Below are 20,770 nucleotides of genomic sequence, written 5' to 3'. Positions count from 1 at the left end.
TGTGTCTCTGTCCTGCTCCAGAACATCTGTGTCTATCTTCGGTGTAAACCAGCATCTGCCGTTTCTTCGTGAGAAGTTCTGGATCAGTTTGGCTTCCCGTTCTAGACCGTGTTTCAAGTTGCCGGGGCATGATCTGCGGCCGATGGTGACACCTCCATCCCGTCAGCGATGGGTCCAGGCCAGAACTTGGCGTTAGAGATGGAGGAAGAGCAGAGCCTGTGGTTATTGAGGGTCGGGGGGGCTCCTTGGTGGAGTGAGGGTGGGGGGGGGGGGGGTTGTCAGTGGGAGGGCTGTTGGCCCTGAGAGGTGGAGCAGTGGAGTTGTGGGAGGGGGGAAGAGAGCGGCCTGGAAGAACATGACCTGTGATGATCCCACCTTGAGACTCCATCTCCAGGGCCGGAAGCAGCAGCCGTGTGGAGGGGTGGGGGTGGGGTGGGGAGCGCGATGTGGGGGTGGGGGAGCGCGGTGTGGGGGGGGGTTCTCTAGACGTGAGTCTGCATTCTCCTCTGCAGCGGGCGGGTTAAGTCTGAGTTCTGGGAGGAGGAGTGGGAGTAGTGGGAGGACGCAGAGGCCTTGCTGGCCTCGTCGAACTGGACGGAGCTGTCCTGCTTGCTGTTGCTGCTGATGCTGCTGTTGCACTGGTTGTCCAGGAAGGAGTTGCTGTCGCTCATGGACCCTCGCTGGTACTCCCGCTCGCACAGCTCGATGGAGCTGCTGCCGTTGCCCAGCACAAAGCGCTGGCCGTACTCGTACATGCGGTTGGCCGCGCTCAGCTGCGTGTACAGGGTGGAGAAGGACATGCCCGTGGGCACCCGCTGCTTGGCGGGCGGCCGCTGATCGGGCGGGCAGGCCGCCGTGCCGCTCCCTCCCGCCGCACGCAGCTCGGGGAAGGTGTGCACGCTGTAGTAGCCGTTGGTGGGATCCTGCAAGGCAAAGCACTGGTTCAGGCAGGCAAGGGATGCTTCAGTTTAGTTTAGTTTAAAGACACAGCGCGGAAACAGGCCCTTCGGCCCACAACCAGGATCGCCACACATTAACACAACCTGACACACACGAGGGACAACTTATACCAAGCCTATTAACCTACAAACCTACGTTTAGAGTTTAGAGATGCAACGCAGAAACAGGCCCTTCGGCCCACTGGGTCCGCGCCGACCAGCGATCCCCGCACACTAACACTATCCTGCACCCACTAAGGACAATCTTATTACATTTTCCTAGCCAATTAACCTGCAAACCTATACGTCTTTGGAGTGTGGGAGGAAACCGAAGATCATAAGATTAAAAGTATTAGGAGCAGAATTGGGCCATTCGGCCCATCAAGTCTACTCCACCATTCAATCATGGCTGATCTATCTCTCCCTCCCAACCCCATTCTCCTGCCTTCTCCCCACAACCCCTGACACCCACGGAGACACATCTGTGACTCCAGATCTCTGAGGTCACGGGGAGAACGTACAGACAGCACCTGTAGTCGGGATGGAACCCGGGTCTTGGATCGGATAGGTGTAGATCTGGGCCGGCCGCACGCAGACAAGTGGGGCTAATGTAGATGGGACATGTTGGCCAGTGTGGGCTAGTTGGGCCGAAGGGTCTGTTTCCACGCTGTATGACTCTATGATATAAGGCCACTGGTGCTCACGGACACTGGTTAAATAGCCAGCTGCAGGTAGACACAAAATGCTGGAGTAATGGGCAGGTGGGACTAGTGTAGCAGGAACATGTTGGCTGGAAACATATAGGCCTGTTTCTACACTATATTACTAAATCACTCCATGACCCTAACTCAGCAGGTCAGGCAGCATCTCTGGAGCAAAGGGATAGGTGATGTTGCGGGTAGGGACTGATGTCTGAAGAAGGGTCTCGACCCCAAAATATCACCTATTCCTTTCCTCCAGAAAGGCTGCTTGACCCGCTGAGTTACTCCAGCATTTTGTGTCTGTCCGGTGTAAACCAGCACCTGCAGTTCCTTCCTGCACATTTTGCCTCCACTACAGGATTTCAATTAAATAACATCGATTTCAATGAATTGATTCTTCCATTAGCACCAAAGGGATGATGGTGAGTAAGGTGGGCCTAAAATTGTCGTGCTATCAGGTACCATTTTGGCTGTAGTTCAGGAACAAACAAACAAAACAAGAGTTTTAGTGTGGGGCAGGTTTTTACACAGAGAGTGGCGGGTGCCTGGAATTCACTGCCAGGGGTGGTGGTGGTGGCAGATATATGATGGCAGATATTGCTTTATTAGGCTGTGAGCTGGTGCCCACAGCGTAGTTCTCCAAGGGATGATCCACGCCTTCCCTTGGTCTGGCTTTTAACTCCTTTCACCTGTCCGTCACGTAACGAGGGGGCTGACCCGAGGAGTGGCCTGATCCGCCACAGGGGTGCTGTTTCAAAGGCTTTTGGATGGGCACGTGGATAGGCAGGGAATGGAGGTGGGGGAAGGGGGGGGATATGGATGATATGCAAGCAGAGGAGATTAGTTTATCTTGGCATTATGTTCGGCATAGATATTGTGGGGCAAAGGGTCTGTTCCTTTAGAGTTTGGAGAGACAATGCAGAATCAAGCCTTTCGGCCCACCGAGTCCATGCTGCCAAGCAATCACCTATTAGCATGCACTGGCACTATCCTACACTTTTTACCAAAGCCAATTAACCTACAAACCAGTACGTCTTTGGAGTGTGGGAGGAACCCCATCGTTGGCACGGTGGCGCAGCAGTAGAGTTGCTGCCTTTCAGCGCCAGAGACCCGGGTTCGATCCCGACTACGGGTGCTGCCTGTACGGAGTTTGTACGTTCTCCCCGTGACATGCATAGGTTTTCTCCGGGATCTTTGGCTTCCTCCAACACTCCAAAGATGTACAGGTTTGCGGGCCAATTGGCTTGGTATAAAATGTAAATTGTCCCTCGTGTGTGTAGGATAGTGTTAATGTGCGGGAATCACGGGTCGGTGTGGGGATCGATGGTTATCTCAAAACTAAACTAAAAAATATCACTCTGTGAAAAACTTGCCCCGCACATCTGTCTACTAAAACTCTCGTTTGTTTGTTTGTTTGTTTGTTCCTGAACTACAACCAAAACGGTACACGATAGCACGACAATTTTAGGCCCACCTTACTCACCGCCGTCCCTTTGGTGCTAATGGAAGAAGTTTCATTGAAAACGGTGTTATATTTTAAAAGTTATTCACGTTTTAAAGTTTAAATCTATCTCCTAGGGAGGGAGGGGGGAGGAGGGAGGATAAGGGGGGGAGGTTAGGGGGAGGGGAGGGAGGGAGAGGGGGGAGGGGACGGGGAGGGGGAGAGGGGGAGGGGAGGGGGAAAGGGAGCGGGGGGGAGGGGAGGGAGGAGGGAGGGGGAAGGGGGAGAGGGGAGGGGGAGGATAGGGGAGTGGGAGGAGAGGGGAGGGGGAGTGGGGGGAGAGGGAAGGGGAGGAGGGAGGGAAGGGGGGAATACGGGGGAGAGGGGAGGGGGAGAGGGGGAGGGGAGGGGGAAAGGGAGCGGGGGGAGGGAGGAGGGAGGGGGAAGGGGGAGGGGAAGGATAGGGGAGTGGGAGGAGAGGGGAGGGGGAGTGGGGGGAGAGGGAAGGGGAGGAGGGAGGGAAGGGGGGAATACGGGGGAGAGGGGAGGGGGAGGGAGGAGGGCGGGGGGAGGGGAAGGGGTGGGGGGAAGGAGAGGGTATTACACCAATGCAGGAGAGGTTTGGGCCCAACGGGTCCACTTGGTCTAGTCTCCTTTAATGTTGCCTCTCTCATCTTAAACCTGCGCCCTCTAGTGTTGGACATTTCCACCCTGGGAAAATGTTTGTGACTGTCTACCCTGTCTATGACTCTCAAAATACTGTATCCGTCTATGAGGCCTCCCCCCCAACCTACGGCATTGCAGAGACAACAACCCAAAGTCAGTCCAACCTCTCCCTTTACCCAACGCCCCCCTAATCCAGTGTGTGTCGGAAGGAACTGCAAATGCAGTTTTACCCCGAAAAAAGACACAAAATGCTGGAGTAACTCAGCAGGTCGGGCAGCATCTCGGCAGAAAAGGAATAGGTGACGTTTCGGGTTGAGACTCTCTGTCTGAAGAAGGGTCTCGACCTGAAACTTCACCTATTCCTTTTCTCCAGAGATGCTGCCTGACCCGCTGAGTTACTCCAGCACTTTGTGTCTATTCCCTGACCCAGTCTCCCCTCAACCTCTGACGTTTCAGCGTGTTTACTGTAAAAGATTTCATAATTTCATATTTAAGGCAGAGATAGATACACCGATCAGCCAAAACATTATGACCACTGACAGGCGAAGTGAATGACATTGGTTATCTTGTTACAATGGCACCTGTCAAGGGGTGGGATATATTAGGCAGCAAGTGAACAGTCAGTTCTTGAAGTTGATGCGTTGGATGCAGGAGAAATGGGCAGGAGTAAAGACCTGAGTGGCTTTGACAAGGGCCAAATTGTTATGGCCAGACGACTGGGTCAGAGCATCTCTGAAACGGCAAGGCTTGTGGGGTGCTCCTGGTCAGCAGTGGTGAGTACCTACCGACAGTGGTCCGAGGAGGGACAAACCACAAACCGGCGACAGACAGGGTGTTGGGCGCCCAAGGCTCATCGATGTGCGAGGGCAACGAAGGCTATCCCGTCTGGTCCGAACCGACAGAAGGTCGACTGTGGCACAAGTCACAGAAAACTTTAATGGTGGTAACGGAAGGAATGTGTCACAATACACAGTGCATCGCACCCTGCTGCGTATGGGGCTGCACATGGAGGACCAACAGCATATTGGGCAGGTGGTCATAATTTTTTGGCTCATCGGGTCATAATGATTTGGCTGATCGATGTAGATTCTTGATTAGTAAGGGTGTCAGGGGTTACGGGGAGAAGGCAGAAGAATGGGGTTAGGAGGGAAAGATAGAACAGCCATGATTGAATGGCGGAGTGGACTTGATGGGCCGAATGGCCTAATTCTACTCCTATGACATGATCTTATGATCCTATGATTCTGCGCCTGGAAAAATGCCAATCCCACATCGTCCCTACCCTTCACCCCTTCCCTGTGCTGAAGCCCAATGGGCCCCAACGGAGTTCACAACCAAATCACAAGGAGAACCAGACATACACGAACTGGGAAACAGGGTAAGATGGCTGAACCTTGATGTGCTGATATTCCTTCTCTTCTTCCTTGAGGACTTCCAGCTGTTTCAACACAGGGACCTGCTCGAATTCTCCCCTGTTAATCTGTAAACAACAGACAAACAATACCTTCAGTCCCCGCTTGCAATCCCCCCACAATGCAGTCATACTCCAACACTTTGTTCAAGCATTGAACCATTGGAAGATTCAGGTCGGCCCACCGTGTCCACGACGACCCACTCACACTAGCTCACTGTCCCGTCCACTCCCTACAAACCAGGGGCAAGTTACGGAGGACAATTAACCTACAAACCCACACGTTGTTGGGATGTGGACGCAGAGGAAACTCCAAACAGACAGCCCCCCTAGTCAGGATGGAACCTGGGACTCTGGCGCTGTAAGGCAGCAACTCTACCGCTGCACCACCGTGCTAGTCTGTCCAGTGCATGGTGCTTGCTGTGAGCAAGCAGCTCTGATTAATGCAGCAGCAGTAGGTGTTTATGTTGGCGCGGGAGGAAATGGGCGTCGTGATTTGTGACATAATTTCTAGGAAAACCTTGCCTGAGGCGCGGTGTGGTTAGTTATCACAGATCCGACTGGGCTAACTTCCTGAGAGAAACAATGACATGTGAATATTATTGTTGCCACGTTCGATCGCAAGCTAAATTGCTGTTCTGCACATTTTGTACGTGAAAAATGAACGCTCTCACAGTTCCATTTTCCAGTTTGCACAGTGTACTCTGAACTCACACAGTGTTCTGTAAATGGTTACAAAGTGCTGAAGTAACTCAGCGGGTCAGGCAGCGTCCCTGGAGAGCAGGTTTTTCTCCGGGGAAAAAGGATGGGATGAGATGAGAAAAACTGAGATGAGAAAAAAAACGTTTTCATTAAAACAGAGATGAGAAAGAACTTTTTCACCCAGAGAGTTGTGAATTTCTGGAATTCTCTGCCGCAGAAGGCAGTGGAGGCCATTTTACTGGATGAATTTAAAAGAGAGTTAGATAGAGCTCTAGGGGCTAGTGGAATCAAGGGATATGGGGAGAAGGCAGGCATGGGTTACTGATTGTGGATGATCAGACATGATCACAATGAATGGCTCGAAAGGCCAAAATGGGCTCCTCCTGCACCTATTTTCTATGTTACTATGTTTCTGTGGGCGACGTTTTGGGTCAGGATGCTTCTTCAGACTTCAGTGTTCTGTGAGATTGTGCTGAGAATGGTGGTAGTGTGGCCGCTTGTTGTATGGTGGGCTGTGAGTCTGCACTGTGGAGCTGTATGTTTACAATGTGACTGTTGGACTGCCGGACTGTGGCCACGGTGTGTGTATTCACCCTGATAGTGTGCACTATGAACGTTGTGTGCTTACACTGCCGCTGTGAAACGTAGTGGGCGGACATTGAGACAAAGATCTACCGCTGCTGGAAGATTGTCAACTCTGTGAGAGACGTGTTTTTGTCCGACCGAGCCAAGGCCGACCAGCAATCACCTCGTGCACTAGCCCAGAATGTACGGGTCTTCTAGTATAGGGACAAGTCGCAAGGCAGGTGCTACTGACTGGCCCATTCCAGGTTGCAGGAGAAATGTGTAGGAAGGAACTGCAGATGCTGGTTTAAAACCGAAGATAGGCACAAAAAGCTGGAGTAACTCAGCGGGTCAGGCAGCATCTCTGGAGAGAAGGAATGGGTGAGGTTTCGGGTCGAGACCCTTCTCCAGACTCCAGACTGCAGGAGTACTTGCCCTGGGAGTCACTGAAGATCGGTGCAGCCACCGAACAAAGCTCTATGGGGGAGGAGCGCAGTCTAGTCTTGTTGCAACGGGCCACTGAGGGACTGGAACCTGTGTGACAGCCTCTTGAAGACTTTGTGGGTGTGAGGAGATGTGCGGGCTGTGATGCGTTCTAAGTGAATGTATAAGTGAGGGTACAATGAATCTAGAGAAAGTCATGCGTCGATTGTATTTACTGTGTATATATTGTGAATAAAGCCATTTTTGAAAAGAAAATGTGCGTGGCTTTGATGCATTGTAAGAGAATGTATTGAATTAATGGTCCAATGAATGCAGAGACTATCCCGACGTTTAAGAAGTAGTTAGACAGGTACTTGGATAGGACAGGTTTGGAGGTATATGGGCCAAACGCAGGTGGGTGGGACTAGGGTAGCTGGGACAAGTTGGCCGGTCTGGGCTAGTTGGGCCAAAGGGCCTGTTTCTGTGCTGTATCACACCATGACTCTAAATATGTGTGTCAATTGTATTTACTGTGTATATAATGCACATAAAGTACATTTTTGAAAAGAAAATGTGTAAGCACTGTGACAGTACCGAGTGTACTACATGGATTGGTGGTGCACGGCTGAGGATGCAGGGCCTACTCCTGTCCCGATTTTCTTGTGAGCATCTTGTGCATTACATTGCAGGACCCAAAGACGAGTGGTCTGCCCCAGCCTGCACCATCAGGACCATCGCCCGAACAGAGTACCGCTTCTGTGGATGACACCCAGACTCTGGGCCCATGGGGATCACAGCTAGGGTTGCCAACTGTCCATATTCACCGGGACATCTCGTATTTTGGGCTAAATTGTAGGCCCGGACACTGTAGGCCCGGACCCTGTAGGCCCGGGGGTTGCTGTAGGCCCGGGGGTTGCTGTAGGCCCGGGGGTTGCTGTAGGTCCAGACAGTGTAGGCCCGGGGGTTGCTGTAGGCCCGGAGGCCCGGGCGCTGCCTAACGGAGGTTGCATAGCAACCTGCCTCCCGGCCCGGACGGCTGCCATTGGTGGAGCTGGAGCATGTGGCCGCTGGCTGGGTGAGGTCAGGTGGGGCACGGGGCGGTGACGTCACCTTTTGTCCCTTATTTGGGAGATAGAAAGTTGACAACCCTAATCGCGGTGCCTGGTCCATAACGCGTCATCTACCATTCAGCGAGAATTGGGACCGGATTGGAGAGTGATGTGGGATTGGGACTGGATTGGAGAGTGATGCTGGGATTGGGACTGGATTGGAGAGTGATGCTGGGATTGGGACTGGATTGGAGAGTGATGCTGGGATTGGGACTGGATTGGACACACCACGATGCCGGACTTACCATTACGTTTTGGATCGCGGCTTGTTCTCCTGGCTGCTGGGGCCCATTGTGCACAATCTCCACACGGATCTCATTCTTGGCGGAAACGTCACCCTTCACATCTGCAAAACAGTGGCAGCATGAACGTTGAGCAGCCCTCACCTCACTGTTTGCAGCCCTGGATGTGAGTCACGGTGGGTATGTAGGGCACACCGTTGTCTGGGCAAACCTGCGTTCATCAGCTTGTGCTCTTCCACCTGTCAGGAGCTCTGGGCCCTGCCCATTACATCATCTATATACTTGGTTTATTGAAAGATACAGCACCATGGAAACAGGCCCTACAGCCCATCAAGTGTACACCGACCATTGATCAGCTGTTCACACTAGTTTTATTACCCCAACTTTGCATCCAGTCTGTACACACGAGGGTCAATTTACAAAGGTCCAGTAACCCACAAACCCGTATGTCTTTGGGACGTGGGAGGAATCCGGAACTCACGGTATCTGAAGGGGCTGATCCTCAAGTTTTGGCTTCATTTTAACCCTACGCTCCTCACTTTTGGGCACCCATTGCAGAGGGGGGAGGGTTGGGAGGGAGGGAGGGAGGGGTGGGGTCTCCCTATCATTTTGCTCCAGGGCCTGGTCAAGATGGCCGTTTGCGGGTCCAGGCAGCGGGCAGTCAAGGGTTCTGCCCGAGTTGGCTGCCTGCCCCTTTTCCTGGCCGACGTCCGTGCTCACGTGTCCTTGGAGAGGGAACACGCACACGCGGTGTCCACGGGGACTGTGGAGGGCTTCCGTGAACGCTGGTCACCGCGGGGGACCGAGTGTATTGTAGAGAAAGTCGATCATATTTTAACCTGAAAACTGTTTGATTGTTGATTGCAAACTGCCAATGGCAGTCTTGATTTTGTCACTACTCTGTGTTTGTGTATAATTGAATAAAGGCTGTTTGTTAATAATATTTTTAAAAAAGGAGGGAACTCAGGCGGTGATGGAGAACGTGTAAACTCCACAAAGCCAGCACACGAGGTCAGTATGGAGCCCGGCTCTCTGGGGCGGTGAAGGCAGCGGCTCTACCCGCTGCACCACTGTGCCACCCTAACACTGATGAGGATTCCCCTCCCCCACTTTATTCTCACTCCTTCCAGCAGGTTTTCTCCGGGTGCTCCGGTTTCCTCCCATATCCCAAAGACGTACAGGTCTGTGGGTTAATTTGGCATCGGTAAAAATTGTAAATTGTTCCTGGTGTGTAGGGTCGGGTCAGTGTGCGGGGAGATCACCGGTCAGCCCGGACTCGGTGGGCCGAACATCATAAGGTCACTGGAGCAGAATCAGGCCATTCGGCCCATCAAGTCTGCTCCGCCATTCAATCGTGGCCCTCCTAACCCCATTCTGCGGCCCTCTCCCCATAACCTCTGGCACCCGTGCTAATGAAGGAGGGCCTAATTGTGTGCGGTATCTCTGAACTAAACTCTTTGGCACTGCACATTGCTTTTGTGCCTGCGAATTCGCAGGACAGTAAATGAATAAACATGCAGATTAACAAGCACTCTTTATATTTACTGACAGACCTTTTATCAATGCTCAATGGAACCCTTACTGCCATTTACCACAGTCAGCTGTGGCCCAATGGAACCCTTACTGCCATTTACCACAGTCAGCTGTGGCCCAATGGAACCTTTACTGCCATTTACCACAGTCAGCTGTGGCCCAATGGAACCCTTACTGCCATTTACCACAGTCAGCTGTGGCCCAATGGAACCTTTACTGCCATTTACCACAGTCAGCTGTGGCCCAGTGTGAATCCACACATATTCTCATGCCCTGCACTCCACACAGTTAGTTTACATTTCCAAGGGAGTTTCAGAAATTCTCTGAATTTACTTTGACTGTGACTCTGAGTGGAATACTCTGGGCAATGTCATTTTCATACAGGCTGTTTGCGAATGAGGGGGTGGGGTCTCGTCTAAATCTGTGCTCCAATGCTGATTGAGCGTTTTGTAAAATTTGTCTTAAAATGCTCAACTTTAATGACCGCACGCTGGTAGTGGACATGCTTGCTGATGGCTCTCGGTGCATTCCCAAGGCATGGCGCTTTGATGGACATGGTGTGGTTGGCTCCTGAACTGACCCCCAGTGAACAGGTACAGGGTTAAACACATAGTGATCCAAATGAATCTCATATTGAAGCAACAACCAAGAAAGCACACCATCCTTAGAGGGCTTAGGAGGTTCAGCGTGTGCCCTACAACTCTCACCAACTTCTACAGATGCGCCATAGAAAGCATTTTATCAGGATGCATCACAGCTTGGTTTGGGAACAGCTCCATCCGAGACCGCAAGAAATTGCAGCAAATTGTGGACACAGCCCAGACCATCACACAAACCAACCTCCCTTCCATCGCCTCCATCTACACCTCACGCTGCCTCGGTAAGGCCAGCAGCATAATCAAGGACCAGTCTCCGCCCGGCCACTCCCTCTTCTCCCCTCTCCCATCAGACAACAGGTACAACAGAGGTGTGAAAAGGTACACCTCCAGATTCAGGAACAGTTTCCTCCCAGCTGTTTTATCAGGCAACTGAATCATCCTACCATAACCAGAGAGCAGTCCTGACCTACCATCCACCTCATTGGAGACCCTCGGACTATCTTTGATTGGATTTTACTGGACTTAATCTTGCACTAAACGTCACTCACGCTATTCCCTTCATCATTTATGTGTACACTGTGAACGGCCCAATGGTAATCATGCATTGACTGGTTAGCACGCAACGAAAGCTTTTCACCTCGGTACACGTGACAATAGACTGACTTCAAATTCAAACTCAAAATACCTTCAGGTACAACTCCAAGTCACACACTATGCTTTCCCTTCTCCCTTTCCTGTGGCCTCTCCCAACCCAGTATACAGCCATTTCTTCCACTATCCCTCCCCTCTCCCTCTCCCCCTCCTGTCCCCTGGCACCTATATCCCTCTCTCCGGTTACATTTCACTCCTCCTCCTCTACTCATCTGACATTCTTCTGACTCATTTTCATCTCTAGCTTTGTCACGTACTCCACCCATCTGCCAATTCATCCTGCAGCTCGTCCGTATCCACCTATCACTCGCCAGGCTTTATCCTGCTCCCACCTCTCTTTTCCAGCTTTCTCTGCCCCCCCCATTACAATTAGTCTGAAAAAGGGTCCCGACTCGTCTCTTATCTATTCCCTCCACGATGCTGCCTGACCTGCTGAGCTCATAGAAACATAGAAAATAGGTGCAGGAGGAGGCCATTCGGCCCTTTGAGCCTGCACCGCCATTCACTGTGACCATGGCTGATCATCCACAATCAATAACCCGTGCCTGCCTTCTCCCCATATCCCTTGATTCCACTAGCCCCTAGAGCTCTATCTAACTCTCTCTGAAATGTTGCTCAAATGTTGCGATGGTCCCTGCCTCAACTACCTCCTCCGGCTGCTCGTTCCATACATCCGCCACTTTTTGTGTTGAAAAACTTACCCCTCAGGTTTCTATTATTGCTGGTTTATTTCCAGCTTATTACCCAAGATGTACCTCCTCATCTTCAAGAGACAATCAATTGTCAAGGGGTTAAACAGACTGTGTCAGCTAAAATGGATTTGTCAGCTAACATGCTTTTCAGCTAAATTAATAGCATTGCTTGCCAAGCAAGCGGGCTCGCTTGGAAAAGCAATTAGATGCTTGGCAAAATGCTTGGGGTTGCTGCGAAGAACAACGGAATCATGAGGCCATCTGCAAGGTCACTGAGACAAACATTTACCTTCCCGCAGTCTTCCGACACCAGCTCGGCACCTGATATTTTTTAGAGATACAGCGTGGTAACAGGCCCTTCTGCCCAACAAGTCCGTGCTGACCGATGATCACTTGTACCCTAGTTCAATAATACTCACTGGAGACGATTTGCAGAAGCCAATTAGCCTAAAAAATCAGCACATCTTTGGAGTGTGGGAGGAAAGCAGAGCTCCAAGTCTGCGCCGACCAGCGATCCCCGCACACTAGCACTGCCCGACACGCACACACGGGGCAATTCACATTCACACCAAACCTGTACATCTTTGGAGTGTGGGAGGAAAGCGGAGCACCGAGTCTGCGATGACCAGCGGTCCCCGCACACTAACACTGCCCGACACACACACACACGGGACAATTCACATTCACACCAAACCTGTACATCTTTGGAGTGTGGGAGGAAACCAAAGAATCTGGAGGAAACGCACGCGGTGACAGGGAGAACGTACAAACACCGTACAGACAGCCCCTGTAGTCAGGATGGAACCTGGGTCCCTGGCGTTGTGAGGCAGCAACTCTACCGCTGCACCACCGTGCCACCCGACTTCCAGATGCAACAAATAATTCTCGTTTTTGCTACATAGAAACATAGAAACATAGAAAATAGGTGCAGGAGGAGGCCATTCGGCCCTTCGAGCCACTGAGGAGGATAGTTATGAAACATAGTCAACTGCTGACCTTACATTAGGGTAGAAGCTCAGGCTTTTAAGAATAAAAATGTTTGATCCGCAAGAGCTCCTGCGACTTCACTTTGTGCCGAGCCTCCAGGGTGGCGGAAGGTCATGCAGGCTCTTGGAAAGATCTCCAGATCAGGGAGATTGTACATGGAGCGCACAACATTTTTGAAGTAAGGAGAACTTCTTCAAAGTAAGCGAACCTCAGAAGATCCCGCAGTGGAGCAGTCAAAATGGACAAAAACGAAGAACTGCAGATGCTGGCTTCCAAAGATAGACACAAAGTGGTGGATTAACACTGTGCACGGGGCAGTGGTAGAGTTGCTGCATTACATCACATTACAGCACCAGTTCAGTCCTGTCTATGGTTGTTGTCTTCATGGAGTTTGCACGTTCTCCCCCTAACTGTGTGGGCTTTCTCTGGGTCCTCCGGTTCCCTCCCATCACCCAAAGACGCACAGGTCTGCAGGTTAATTGGCTTCTGTAAATTGTCTCTGGTGTGTAGGGTAGAACCAGTGTACGTCTAATCACTGGATGGCCCAGACTCAGTGGGCTGAAGGGCCTCATTCCACGCTGTACCTCTAAACTTAGCGAGTCAGGCAGCATCACTGGTGAAGGGTCTGAAGAAGGGTCTCGACCCGAAACGTCACCCGTTCCTTCTCTCCAGAGATGCTGCCTGTCCCACGGAGGTACTCCAGCTTTTTGTGTCTAACTTCAGGATCACTGAAGAAGATGGAGAGGTGATGTTTCGGGTCGGGACCCTTCTTCAGACTGTTCTGACCCACTCAGCTACTTCAGCTCTTTGTGTCTGGCTTTGTATACCAGCATGTGCAGTTCCATGCTTCGACAGGCTTTTGAAGTTACAACCTTGTGTAAAGGATGTTTGATAGTATTTATTTGTCATTTTCTGCCACTATTTCTATGGTCGTTTATGTTTTTATCGATGCTTTAACTGAAGTTGTATTGCTGTTGTATTGCTGTTTTATTACTTGATTGTTGCTTTAATATTACTCCAATAAATGTTTGTGCTTCAGATTTTATATTGTCTGAGTGTCCTTCTCCATCACTGATCCGAATCCTTGAAGCCTTGTTTCCAATAACACACGCAAGGTGTAGGAAGGAACTGCAGGTGCTGGTTTAAATCGACGATAGACACAAAATGCTGGAGTAACTCAGCGGGACAGGCAGCATCTCTGGAGTTGTTTCGGGTCGAGACCCTATTTCACTCTGAAGAAGGGTCTCAACCCGAAACGTCACCCATTCCTTCTCTCCAGAGATGCTGCCTGAGTTACTCCAGCATTGTTTGTCTATCTTCAACACACACAAAGTCTCTGTTATAGGACACCAGTTGTGTTATTAATCCAGGGGCAGCACAGTGGCACAGCAGTAGAGTTGGTGCCTTACTGCACCAGAGACCACTGTTCAACCCTGACTACGGGTGCTGTCTGTACGGGGTTTGTACATTCTCCCTTTGACTTGCGTGGGTTCTCTCCGGGTGCTCCGGTTTCCTCCCACACTCCAAAGACGTACAGGGTTGTAGGTTAATTGGCTTGGGTAAAGATGGTACATTGTCCCTCGTGTGTGTAGGGTTGCGCAGGTGTGCGGGGATGGCTGGTCGGTGCAGACTCGGTGGGCTGGAGGGCCTGTGTCTGCGCTGTATCTCTAAAACCAAAAAAAACTAAAACTATATTAAATTGCCCTGATACTCGAAATACAAAATGGTGCTGCTGTACTAACAATAATTAGTTCTAATCTTCGGCCATCTTCACCAAGGCAAGGATCAGAGTTTGAGTGATGCCTCATTGAACCGTCTTCTATCTGATATGACCTGTCTAATTTTAAAAATAGTAAATGCTTTCATGATGTTCCTTGGAGGACCTCCCTGCCACAAAAGAAATGCACTGATGTGGGTTATGGAGAATTTGTAGTGGGCTGGCTCAGATGGATTGAAAACAAGGTGTCAAGGAATCAAATACTTTTTTGTAAATATTCCATTTCATTTAAAGAGAAAGAATATTCTATTGGATGTTAAATGTTGCACCAATGGGGTGGTGCTGTGGTGCAGCGGTAGAGTTGCTGCCTTTATAGCGTCAGAGGCCCTAGTTCGATCCTTACTACGGGTGCCGTCTGTACGGAGTTTGTACATTCTCCCTAAGACCATGGGGGTTTTCTCCAGGTTCTCCGGTTTCCTCCCACACTCCAAAGGCATGCAGGGCTGTTGGTTAATTGGCTTCTTTAACTTGTCCTATTATGTTCATAGGTGATAGGAGCAGAACTAGGCCATTCGGCCCATCAAGTCTACTCCGCCATTCAATTATGGCTGATCTATCTCTCCCTCCCAACCCCATTCTCCTGCCTTCTCCCCATAACCTCTGATACCTGTACAATCTGTGCCTTAAAATTATCCATTGACTTGGCCTTCACTGCTTTCTGGGGCAATGAATTGTGAGACTACGATAAAAAACAATACAACTCTATTAATTCCAGGAGGGAAATTGGTCTGCCAAGTGTCATAAAACACAACAAGATACATGAAACGTGAAACTAAAGTCCAGGATCGGGGGTGTGCAAAGATTGGGGGGTGGGGGGGACTCAGTCTCACGGCAGAAGGGGGAGGAGTTGTACAGTTTGATAGTCACAGAGAAAAAGGATCTCCTGTGGCGTTCAGTGTTGCATCTTGGTGGAACCAGTGTGTCATGGAGTGGGGGAACTGTATTGTCTCAGATGCTCTGCAGTTTGAGGAGCATCCTCCCATCCAAGACCTGATGTGTGGGTGATTGTTGGTCGGCGTGGTCTCGGTGGGCCGAAGGGCAGCGTTTCCACACTCTATCTCTCAACTAAACGAGCAGGTAGTAGTTCTTGAGTTATCATTTCCCTGATATCCCTTTGCACTGCACTGTATCGAGTTCACATTGACTGAGACTGCCTTGTTTTCCAATGCCTACATTGGAATGAGCCTCCATATCACAACGCCTTCATAATGAGCCTTCATAACGAGAGGATTTCAGTATAGGAGTAAAGAGGTTCTTCTGCAGTTGTATAGGGCCCTGGTAAGACCACATCTGGAGTATTGTGTACAGTTTTGGTCTCCTAATTTGAGGAAGGACATCCTTGTAAATGAGGCAGTGCAGCGTAGGTTCACGAGATTGATCCCTGGGATGGCGAGACTGACATATGAGGAAAGATTGAAAAGACTTGGCTTGTATTCACTGGAGTTCAGAAGGATGAGAGGGGATCTTATAGAAACATATAAAATTATAAAAGGACTGGACAAGCTAGATGCAGGAAAAATGTTCCCAATGTTGGGCGAGTCCAGAACCAGGGGTCACAGTCTAAGAATAAAGGGGAGGCCATTTAAAACTGAGGTGAGAAGGAATTTTTTCACCCAGAGAGTTGTGAATTTGTGGAATTCTCTGCCACAGAGGGCAGTGGAGGCCAAAGCACTGGATTGATTTAAGGGAGAGTTAGATAGAGCTCTGCGGGCTAGTGGAATCAAGGGATATGGGGAGAAGGCAGGCACGGGTTACTGATTGTGGACGATCAGCCATGATCACAATGAATGGTGGTGCTGGCTCGAAGGGCCAAATGGCATCCTCCAGCACCTATTTTCTATGTTTCTATGTTTCTAACACTTTGGAACCCTGCGGGTCTGAAGAAGGGTCCTGACCCAAATCGCCGATTGTCCATTCTCTCCATAGATGCTGCCTGGCCCGCCGAGTTACTCCAGCACTTTGTGTTTTGCTCAAGGTTCCAGCATCTGCAGCTCCGTTAATTATTCTGCCCATTGATCCTGAACTCTTGACTTGAAAGAAGGTGTTTGGCATGCTGGCCTTCATCAATCAGGGCACTGAGTTTAGGAGTTGGGATAGATTCACCAGAAACTGCAAACACTGGAATCTTGAGCAAAACACAAAGTGCTGGAGGAATTCAGCAGGTCAGGCAGCATCTGCGGAGGAAATGGACAGACAATGTTTCAGATCGGGGACTTTCTTCATACTGAGCCCAGGAAATGGGATGCTACGTTGCAGTTGTTCAAGATGCTGATGAGGACACACTTGAAGTATTGTGCTCAGTTTTGGTTATCTTACTATAGAAATACACCATTAATCTGAAAGTGTGCAGACGATCTAGGAAGATGCTGCCAGGACCTAAGTTACAATGGATATTTTTAAGGCAGAGATAGATGGATTCCTGATTAGTATGGGAGTCAGGGGATATGGGGGGAGGCAGGGGAATTGTGTTTGGAGTGAGAAATATAGATCAGCAATTCACTGGATGAATTTAAAAGAGAGTTAGATAGAGTTCCAGGGACTAGTGCAATCAAGGGATATGGGGAGAAGGCAGGCACGGGTTACTGATTGTGGATGATCAGCCATGATCACAATGAATGGCGGTGCTGGCTCAAAGGGCCAAATGGCCTCTTCCTGCACCTATTTTCTATGTTTCTATGTTTCTATCAGCCATGATTGATTGGCAAAGTGGACTTGATAGGCCGAATGGCCTAATCCTGCTCCTATCTGAACATGAACTGATGAACATGAGTGTGGGGCAGTCTAGGACTTTCTTCCTTGGAGGATGTGAGACTGAGGGTTGACTTTATATGTATACATTCATGGAAGGCATACTGTAGGTAGGGTGAATAGCCACAGTCTTTCCCCCCCAAGGAATGGGAATCAAAATCTAGAGGTGTCATAACAATAACAAAAGTGAAAAGACACGCTGGATAGATGGATAGAGCATAGAACAGTACAGCACAGAATATACGATCGGCCCACAATGTTTATGCCGAACATGATAAACTAATCTCACCTGCCTGTATATGATCCACATCCTTCAATTCCCTGCACTTCAGTACCTATCCAAATGCCTGGGTGAGGCTGGGGTAGAGTTGCTGCCTTACAGCACTTACAGCGCCAGAGACCCGGGTTCCATCCTGGCCTCGTGTGCTTGTCTGCACGGAGTTTGTACGTTCCCCTCGTGACCTGCGTGGGCTTTCTCCGAGAACTTTGGTTTCCCCCCACATTCCAAAGACGTACTGGTTCGTAAGTTAATTGGCTTGGTATAAATGTAAAAAGTGTCCCCAGTATTGATTGTGGATGATCAGCCATGATCATAATGAATGGTGGTGCTGGCTTGAAGGACCAAATGGCCTCCTCCTGCACATGTATGTGTAGGATAGTGTTGGTGTGGGATAGGGTGGGCTCGGTGGGCCGAACGGACTGTACCTCTAAAACTAAACTCTTAAATGCCACTATCGTACCTGCCTTCACCACCATCCTGGGAGTACGTTCCAGGCCCCCACCACTTTTGGTGTAAAATAGGTGCCCCACACATCTGCATTAAACTTTCCCCCTCTCACCTTGTACCCAAGTCCTCTAGTGTTGGATGTTTCCACCCTGGAAGAAAGGTTCTGGGCCTACCCTCTTTATGCCTCTCCTCATTCTATACACGTCTACCAAGTCTCCCCTCAACCTCTGATGCTCCAGAGAGCCTCTCCAGAGGACAGTAAAGGATTACAGAGATATGGGCCTAATGCTGGCATTTGGAACGAGTTTAGATGAGACACCTTGGTTGGTGTGGACTCGTTGGGCCTCTGTCCATGCCATATGACTCTATGACTCTGAAACTCTCTGATACTCTGCACTTTAAAAATACCGAGTTCTGAAACCCATCACATGCATCAATGTTTCCAAGTTCTAGCAAGGGATGTGTTTTTCATTATTAGACCGATAACTGTGTGCTGATCAAAGATTAAAGGCTTTGGACCATTTTCTTTCACCCAGAGATTTTCCTGTCCCCTGTGGGGAATTGGAAATAACATCTGACCTTGAAGTTGGACTTCAGATTTGGTGTCTGGTCCCAAGTCACTGGAGCCTTTAACAAAGGTGATTTAATTTGGTGACAGCACAGAATTGCTTTAGTTTCATGCAGCCACGTTGAGTGGATTTTTTGCTATTAATTGGAGCTTATTTTTTGGATACAGTTTGGCTCAGTTACGGTGGGGCCCAGAGTTTAGTTTAGTTTAGAGACACAGGTCCTTCGGCCCACTGAGTCCATGCCGACCAGTGATCATCCCAACATCATTCTATCCCACACACTAGGGTCAATTTACAGAAGTATTTTACAGAATCCGATTACACTACAAACCTGCATGTCTTTGGAATGTGGGAGGAAACGGGAGCTCCCGGAGAAAACCCACGCGGTCACGGGGAAAACGTACAAACTGCACCCAGGCAGCACCTGTCGCCAGGATCGAGCCCGGGTCTCTGGCGCTGTGAGGCAGCGACGCTACCACTGTGTCTCCGTGCAGCCTCAATGTTAGCTGGTTTCTCGACTGGCTTGCCCCATGCACAGTTGTGAATGAGGCTCCGATCAGGGACTGAATCTAGGACCCTTGTGATGACTCTCTCTGTGTGGCACAGAACAGGGAGACCTCTCTCAGCTCACCACATAGCAGATCATCATCCACCTGACACGTGGCAGCCCCTGGGACTCAACACTGAATTCAACAATTTCAGATAACCAGCCGTTCCAGTTTATTACAGATCTGATGCAAGGTCAATCACCCAGTACATTTCCTGTACCCTTTATCATACTTCAGACTGCAGAAACCACTGCGCCCGTCTCTCACTGCCCCACTGTGGCCTTTTATCCACACGATCATCGATGAACTCGGGCGCACAGAGGGCGCGGTGTCAAGCGATAATCCCGGTCTCCATCCTGTCAGAGGCATGTCTTTGGTTCTTTCCACCCTCTGTAACACGAACACACTTGGCCTGGAATTGTGTACAGCTATAAGATGCCAACACACCAGTGACTGCCAGCCCACCAGACAGAGGGGTAACACCGCAACCTACTGCAGCAGGAGGTCGAGTGCACATGAGCGTTCACCTCTGACATGAACAGACCCTCCATTGTCCAAATGATGAGAAAATAAGGGGCACTTCTTCCCACAGAGGGCATTCATTGAAGCCAGAGCATCTGGTAAAGATGGGAAAACACACAGAGATGATGGAACTGTGAGAGCACCAAGGAGTCCCACAGATTGAAGCTCCTGAAAAGAAAGACGTCACCTGGACCTTGGTTGGGAGTGGGGTGGAACATGCAGGATGGTCTACCTGTACTACAGGGGGAATGAGAGAGGGGAGTGAGGGAGGATCAGAGGAAGGCTCACTACAGTGAAGTTGAGTTATCCCAATTCATGACCAACTCATCTTGGGCAACACTTCTACTGAAGGTTTTTGAAGGAGGCTGGGATCTGGGGTGGGCTGGACAGAGGAATGTCTATCTGGGACCAGGGTCTTGGGGAGGGGGGTTGGGGTGGGGGGGGGGGGGGGGGGTGGGGAGGGGGGGTTGGAGGGAGTGGGGAAGTCAGGGGTTGGGCTGGGGAGCATTGCATCCCACCAACATGTGATGAGAGGCAAGCCATTCTGCATTCACATGGCTCTGGGGAAGGCTGGCTGATGCACAGCCATTACCTGAGCTCTGCTTTCTCCTGGCGAAGGGAAATTGATGTTGTCTCAATGGCTTAACCTCACTCGGCCAGCTAGTCTTGGTGAAGGAAGGAAGCAAGTTGCTGACTTGGCAATTGTCGATGCAGATACCGGGTGGGATTCTCCTTGTCCACCAGGAGTGTTTTTTGAGTGCTGGAATAAAACATCCGAGAATATTAAGGTGCTCGGGGCTGTAATTTATCACGTTTCCAATATTACATGGATCTTAATTGGGAGTGGGGAGGAACAAGTGGGACGGTCTGCCCACACTATAGGAGGAATTAACGAGGAAAGTGAAGGACGATCAGAGGAGTGGCCAGAACAGGTGAAGCTAGTTATCATAATATCCTCACACTTTAGACTTTAGAGATACAGCGTGGATACAGCTCACTAAGTCTGTGCCGACCAGCGATCACCCAGTATGCTGGCACTATCCTACACACACTGGGGACAATTTACAATCTACAGAAGTCAATTTACCTACAAACCTGTACGCCTTTGGAGTGTGGGAGAAGACCAGAGTACCCAGAGAAAACCCACATGGTCACAGCTAGAACGTACAAATTCTGCACAGACAGCACCCATAGTAAGGATCGAACCCATGTCTCTGATG

General features: G+C 50.2%; 1 protein-coding gene across 2 annotated transcripts in view; it reads right to left on the bottom strand.

The window, feature by feature from the left end:
- Positions 1-418: 418 nt before the first annotated feature.
- The window catches only part of kirrel3a (kirre like nephrin family adhesion molecule 3a), a 649,014-nt gene continuing 628,662 nt past the window's right edge, over positions 419-20,770 (bottom strand). For both annotated transcript variants that reach the window (XM_078427020.1, XM_078427019.1), the window contains 3 exons: positions 8,201-8,301; positions 5,140-5,226; positions 419-923 (listed from right to left, as the gene is read on the bottom strand). In XM_078427020.1, coding sequence (XP_078283146.1) covers positions 483-923; positions 5,140-5,226; positions 8,201-8,301 — 629 coding nt within the window. In that variant the 3' untranslated portion in view covers positions 419-482. The remainder of the gene's footprint in view (positions 924-5,139; positions 5,227-8,200; positions 8,302-20,770) is intronic.

This window comes from Rhinoraja longicauda, chromosome 32 (genome assembly GCF_053455715.1).
Source record: "Rhinoraja longicauda isolate Sanriku21f chromosome 32, sRhiLon1.1, whole genome shotgun sequence".
In the NCBI taxonomy this organism is placed as follows: Eukaryota; Metazoa; Chordata; class Chondrichthyes; order Rajiformes; family Arhynchobatidae; genus Rhinoraja; species Rhinoraja longicauda.
The sequence above is the reverse complement of the archived record's forward strand: the minus strand, read 5'-3'. Positions and strand labels throughout refer to the sequence as shown.